This window comes from Plectropomus leopardus, chromosome 20 (genome assembly GCF_008729295.1).
Source record: "Plectropomus leopardus isolate mb chromosome 20, YSFRI_Pleo_2.0, whole genome shotgun sequence".
Taxonomy (NCBI): domain Eukaryota; kingdom Metazoa; phylum Chordata; class Actinopteri; order Perciformes; family Serranidae; genus Plectropomus; species Plectropomus leopardus.
Window position 1 is genome coordinate 24,245,419 of NC_056482.1, and position 7,174 is coordinate 24,252,592.

The 7,174-nt window shown below is 37.4% G+C and overlaps 1 protein-coding gene across 1 annotated transcript in view; it reads left to right on the top strand.

The window, feature by feature from the left end:
- The window catches only part of LOC121959678 (amyloid-beta A4 precursor protein-binding family A member 1-like), a 30,631-nt gene extending 23,708 nt beyond the window's left edge, over positions 1 to 6,923 (top strand). Inside the window, exons 11-15 of the mRNA XM_042509129.1 lie at positions 1,027 to 1,206; positions 3,000 to 3,212; positions 4,660 to 4,779; positions 5,076 to 5,216; positions 6,110 to 6,923. Coding sequence (XP_042365063.1) covers positions 1,027 to 1,206; positions 3,000 to 3,212; positions 4,660 to 4,779; positions 5,076 to 5,216; positions 6,110 to 6,181 — 726 coding nt within the window. The 3' untranslated portion in view covers positions 6,182 to 6,923. The remainder of the gene's footprint in view (positions 1 to 1,026; positions 1,207 to 2,999; positions 3,213 to 4,659; positions 4,780 to 5,075; positions 5,217 to 6,109) is intronic.
- The last annotated feature ends 251 nt before the right edge of the window (positions 6,924 to 7,174 follow it).

The window sequence follows — 7,174 nt, forward strand, 5'->3', positions numbered from 1 at the left end:
GGAAAAAAAAAACATTCTTCTGTATTATTTATTAAGAGGTTAACAGTCAGAAACTCCTTCATTATGTGTGGGTGTGATCTGCCAACATAAGTAACCAGTTAGTGCACGGATGGACTACATGTGACATCTTTTTTTTTTTTTTCTCCCCTTTTTTACAGCTCAGATTGCCCACCTAAAATTAGTCAGGAGAACACAGATGGAAAACTATAACATGAAAAATCCCAATCTGTTCTAACGTTGGCAGAAATTGTTGTTTTCATGTAGGACAGCATCACACAAAACAAAAAGATATTTAACAAAATACATTGTCAAGGACTTTCAGAGCTGAGTCATGAATTGTGTTTAGGCTAGGCAAGTTAAGCCTTTTAACCCTGAAAAATATTGGGAGAAGGCAATGAGCTACTTGACAAGAAATTACTCAAAAATATCAGGAAATTTGCAAAAAAAAGAAAGAAAATAACCTGAAAAAAATGTTAAAATATTACAAATATTGTAAAATATTACAAATCAAGAATAAAATAAAAAGGATGACTTGAAAAAAGTGCTAATATACATTTACATATTTGTGTGACATGATTTCAAACATGTAAATATTACTATCATTATCATTTTTATTTTTTTTAATATATAATTCTAATAATTTGATCTCTCTTTAAAAAAAAAATCAAGTCATTTTCTTGTCATCTTTTCATAATTTCTTGCAGCTTGTCAGGCACAGCATTTTTAAAAAAATATATATATTTTTTTCATGTTTCAGAGGTTTTAATGCTTGTAAAAGACGTCTGAACGCAGCACAGGAGAACTGATGATGGCCCAGGTGTTAGAGGCTTATGTATAAAGGAGAAGTGCATTATCTTAATAAGACAAGCATTGTAGTAAAATGCATGTGGCTGTGTCTTTCAGTGGGATGTAAACCATTTAAACATGAGGTCTGTCCTCAGTTTGTCTCTGCGGACCAAAAGCCCACAGGGACAATAAAAGTTACAGTCATTCACGAGCTCCCGTCCTGGTCTCGCTCTCTCTCAGGCCCAGCTGATAGCTCAGTCCATCGGTCAGTCTTTCAGCGTCGCCTATCAGGAGTTCCTGAGGGCCAACGGCATCGACCCCGAGGATCTGAGCCAGAGGGAGTACAGCGACCTGCTCAACACTCAGGACATGTACAACGACGACCTCATCCACTTCTCCAAGTCTGAGAACTGCAGAGATGTAAGTGAACCAGCAGGTGGCAGGAAAGTCACAGGAGTTTTTCATTTACCGCTTGTGCTTAAAGTGAGTTTATTTATCCACTAAAAAAATGAACTACTGCTAGAGTTTAAAAAAATATTCCACTCTCCATATAGATTTGCCTTAAAGTGTTTAAAGATTTCTGTAATTTTTATAGATATGAAGAACACCGCCCTTTAGTTCAGGTTAAAGTCATGTTATAAATATTTGACCCTGCATCTACAAGTATTTTCATTTACAATCAATTTTTTATTGAAACTGTCCATTAATTTTTTTCTTTTTGATTTAATTTCCTTTATTAAGTCTTTTTTTCTTTATGATTTTTTTAATCTCTCTATCTTATTTTTTTAATTAATGCTTTTGTTTTTGGTACATTTCCCAAGGCCTATTATTAAGATATGGGATTGGGGTGCCGTCTGGGGTGTGGGGTGGGGGTTTGATGTTGTGTTTTTATTGTTCTTTATGTTAAAAATCAAAAAATGATAACAATATGAACAAATGAGCCATTATCTTTCTGCTCAGCCAACTCTGTTAGTTTGCCTTCCAGTTGTTCAAATGAGCAGCTGGTTTTGGAGTCACAGCTGTGTGACAGTTAAAAAAAAAAGTTACTCGCCCCAGTATGAAGGTGAATTTGAGATGCTCAACCTGCTCTGACCTCAGACTCCCTCCTTCCTCCCGCTGCTCTCAGTGCCTTCTGTCGTCTCGCATTTTTCGAGTCGTGCAGTTGGCTGAGAGAAGCTCAGGCTGAGCTCAGCGTCACTCTGTCATGTCTTTAATAGAACAGGTTTTAAAGGAATTGTTCGTCATCTAAATATACATTTGTGTATCAGTTACTCATCCTTTGTTACTTCAAATTTGTGAAAAAAACGTTTTTCTCGAAAAAGCGAAGAATCCAAAAACTCGAAAATTCTTGATGAATAGAAGTCACGGGGTCAACAACAGAACATCTATTCACGAATCTACACAATTCCTGTAGTATTCTCCAAGTCTCCTTTATCCATTCAAATACTTAGTACTTCCCAAAAATACAGCTCTTTTTTGACTGGGCTCCAAACTAGAAGTGAAACTTATCTTTGCTCTCCTCTACGCCAGACTCCATTGACAAAATCGGTAATTTTAATTTTGCTGAACACAGGAGCTGCTGGTCTACCGCTGCCTCGATTAATTAGCTTGTTTGTATCATTGTGTGACTTTTGGAAATTCAAACTTACCATTTTAAACACCAAAGTCATGTAATAACACAAAAAACTAACTGATCAAAGCAGTGGCAGAGCAGCAGCTCCTGTTTTCAGCGAGGTAAAATGACTGTTTTCGTCAAAGGAGTCTGGCTTTGCAGAGAGAAAAAGATAAATAAGTTTTACATTTTGTCCAGTTTCCTGTCAGAAAGAGCTCTCTGACTGGGAAGTATTGAGCATACGACTGGATAAATGAGACTTGGATTATACTGCATGAGTAATGTGAGAATGGTTGATACAGTTTTGCTGTTGTTAAATGAGGCCACTATGATTTTAATTCATCAATAATTTCCTCAGTTTTTGGAATCTTTGTTCATCAGCGGCATGCAAAATGAGTAATTGATAAACAAATGGTCATTTGGGCGGTATTTCTTTCAAATATTTGAATTTGAACAGTTAATGTTAGGTTTCTAGAGTTTATTAGATAGTCCGTTCCAAAATTGTTACAATACAAGTGATGATTTAGTGATGAGCTCATTGTAAAAGCTCAGTCTGTCTTTAAAAAGTCGTGCATATGAAGCTGGACGTTGTTCCCTGCAGGTTTACATTGAGAAGCAGAAAGGAGAGATCCTTGGTGTGGTGATAGTGGAGTCGGGCTGGGGGTCCATCCTCCCCACCGTCATCATCGCCAGCATGATGCATGCTGGTCCGGCTGAGAAGTCTGGTCGACTCAACATTGGTGACCAGATCATGACCATAAACGGGACGAGCTTGGTGGGTTTACCGCTCAGCACGTGCCAGAGCATCATCAAGGTACGCGGCTGCTCCTTTTTATAGCTACCTATATAAAGGCTGTTTCAACACACCACAGTTCTTAGGCCACTTAGTCTGCAAGGTGACTTTGTTTTGACGAATCCAAATACTCACATGAGGCAGGAGAAGACTTAAACGAGATTTATTTTGGAATGCATAAAAATACAGCAGGCAAAGTCTTTCCATAGTCACATCTCTGAATTGGTCTTATTCCTCTCATAAAATGGTAAAATAAAGCACGGTCAAAAACGTATTAAGATCTGCACCTACGCAGCACAATGTCATCCTAAGCTGCCTTACAGCATCATAGCTGTAATATGTAACATAGCCTGCATTCTGACAGAAATATTATAATAAGTAATGCAAATTTATACATGTTTGCTAGTATACATCATTCAAAGTAACTTTATTGTTAACCTAAATAAAATCAGAAGTTACATTATTTGTCATAAACCAACACAAACATCATTACCAAGTATAACATACGTGATCAAGTGGCTTTTACAACTTCTGTTTTTTATTTCTGCCAGGTGTGTGTGTGTGTGTGTGTGTGTGTGTGTTTGTGAGTGTGTGTGCTGCTTGTCCACAACTAATCTCACACACTAATGGACCCATCAAATATTTGGTTTGCACAGTTTTGGCTGTTTATTTAAGGACCTCTCGTGGTTGCAGAGATTCAAAACAGTTTAAAAAAAGCTGTTTTATACCGTAGTTGTTTACTAACTCTTCACTCCTCCCAACTCACCGGGGTCGCTGCAAATGTTCCGGAAATCATTTCGGCCAAAAACAACAAGCTGCATCTTCTGTTGCCAGCCACAATTTCAGTCATGGCTCAAAAATTGACATCCATAGAAAAGATCGGTCTCGTTTTGAACGGGAGCATCTGCAGATTCATTCCATACCTGATTTGTTGTGAATGCCCATTTTTTTGTTACCTTCGCCATCTTGACAGTAAGGGAGCCTGAGGAGATAATCCTCTGGCCGCAGCTCTACTTGCAATCTGTGGTCAGGTTTTCCGTCTCTGCACGGCCTCATACCATACCGGGAGAGTGGAGTATTTAGCTGGTCTGAATTTTTTCGACCTGCAGATTTTGTTTGTCATTTTTCCTTGATATATTTGTGCTTCGACCCCAAGTAAATAAGCAGGCAATGTAGTTAAATGTTTTCTTTTTTTGTGTTTATTGATGTTATTTCCTACTTTGTTGTGCAACAACTTACAGACAGAGACATGGATCAGAGATTTTTGGCTGTGTTTTTATGTTATTAAAATACATTGATCCTCATAATTAAATTGTAGGCTGTTGCTGGGCCTATTTCACATACAGAGCGCGTTAGCAGGAGAAATTGTTTGTGGTGTGGACGGCCCTACTCCTACTCCTTTTCTTCCACTGTATGTTTTTACCTTTATGATGACTGTCTCCTGTAACCAGACTCTGTCTTCCTTCAGGGTCTCAAGTCTCAATCCAGGATCAAGATGAACATCGTCAGGTGTCCTCCCGTCACCATGGTGCTCATCCGCAGGCCGGACCTCAGATACCAGCTGGGCTTCAGTGTGCAGAATGGCATTGTGAGTATAATGCGTGATTATTTTTTCTGCAGCTCATACATATGCAGAGGATGTGGCTGAATTGTGGTGCTGCTGTGGGGCGATGCTGCTGCTCTCTTTCAGACTGTTAAAGCTTTTATTTTTCATTTTGACAGGCTCTAAAACCAGGGTGAATTTCTAAGCAGCAGACATGAAACGGTGGTTTTTATGGTGAAACTCAAGGGCACATTGATAGTATTCACATTGTTAGTTTCACCGGTAGTTTAAATATTGTTTCAGTCCACTTCCCCTGTGTTTATAACTCTGCGTGTGCACAGATCTGCAGCCTGATGAGGGGAGGCATTGCTGAGAGAGGAGGCGTTCGCGTCGGCCACCGCATCATCGAGATCAACGGCCAAAGCGTCGTAGCAACGCCTCACGAGAAGATCGTTCAGATTCTGTCTAACGCCATGGGAGAGGTAGGAGTTCAGAATGTGTCTTTTGATACTAAGATAATGAATTTCAGAAACATCCAAAAACATTTGTTATGTCATAAATTATCCCTGTAAGTCCGGCTTTTTTTTTTTTCATTTAGTGTTAGACGAATACTTCAACATGCTATACTATGACCTTTAATGTAATTTACAATACTGTGGCAATTTTATTTTATTATTTGACACTTTCAAAGCATGCTATACTATGACCCTTTTTTTAAAAAAAATTATAAACACACTATGGCCACATTTTTTATTTATTTTTAATAAAATATTTACTATTTCCTTTTAATTACATACTGAACCTTTTGCTTGATTTGTTCGATATGTTTTATAACTTACATTTTTTGTATCATGCTAAACTTTTAACTTTTTTTATCTGACCTTTTTTTTTACATTCTATTCCATGACTTTTTTTTGCGAAATTTTATAATACATAAAATAGTATGGCCTTTTATTTTTTCATTTATTGTACTTTTTTTTTTTTTTTTTTTTTTTTTACATTTTTTAAGACATACTATACTATAACCTCTTTAAAATGTTTTATATCATGCAATAATGTGACCCTTTTTTTTTTTTTTTACACCTTTATACATTGACCTTTATGCATTTTTCATAATAAACTATACTATGACCCCCTTTTTTTCTCTTTTTTTTAAGGGATGAAAAGGGTTCATAAAAGAATTTGTGCTAGTATTATTAGTATTAGTGTTAGTATTGTAACAATAAACAAATTAAACCAAAAAAAGGAAATAATCCTGCACGAAAATATTCAGTTGCAGAAGGTTTAACTGTCTTTTTTCCCCCTTGTTTTATGAAACAACAGCTTGCTTTGTGTTGCTTTTAAATGGTGTTCATTTGGAGTCTTTCTGCTCCAGATCCACATGAAGACGATGCCTGCAGCCATGTATCGTCTGCTGACAGCACAGGAGCAACCTGTCTACATCTGAGCGCACAATTCTCACTCTTTCCTGCACATCACTCCATCTTTACTACTGTCCGTCCATCTCTCAGTTGTTTTAAAAACCTTTCTCCTCTCTGTATCTTGTTTGATATCACTTGACTTGCCTTAATCTGTACAGTACACTGTCATGTCAACATGTACATCTACAGTATGACAGCAGAAGACAGATTATCATACTAGGCCGAGTGTTAATGTGACGTGTTATGTTTGACCAAAGAGAACTTGTGGATTTTGTTGTGCAAATTTAGGTGGCGAACAGAGTAAATATAAACTTTGGTTAAATAGCTGTAATATCTGAATGTACTCTAATCATGTTGGACCTATAAATTGTCAGGGCAACCCAGATGATGAACAACTTTTAAACTGAACTGGTCTAGTTAAAGGAGATATGCATGTATGATTCTGCTGAATAAAATTAAGAAGAAAATGTGGACAGAAAATTCTGGTTTGTTTTATTCAAGGGATTGACAAGTGGTATGCGTCATGGCGAGTGCAAAGGAAAGGAAGGTGGATGCATAATGCAGTGTTTCACAAAAGAAATGGGCAAAGGATTATTTACTTGTCAAAGTAACAGGCAAGCCACTTTGCCTAGTTTGTGGTGTGGTGCTGGCAGCGATGAAAAAGGCCAATCTTTAGCAACATTACAGTTGAAAGGACGAATGTGTTTTGTTAAAAAATAACGCTCTTCCTCTGAGCTTGGGTGGCCAACAGTCAGCTTTAACAAGACCACAGACTGTCAGAGACGATGCTAAAGGCTGAAACCTCATGCAGAAGGTGTTTGTGAAGGAGTGCCTTGGGAGGCGGTTTCAGCTTGAACATAAAATATCTTGTCTTTGTAGTGTATTCAATTGATTATATGTAGAAAAGGTTTGCAAATCGTTGTATTCTGTTTTTATTTGCATTTTACACAACGTCGCAACTTCATTGTAATTGGGGTTTTTTGCTTGCAATATGGTGAAACCGTGATAACAGTGGTTTT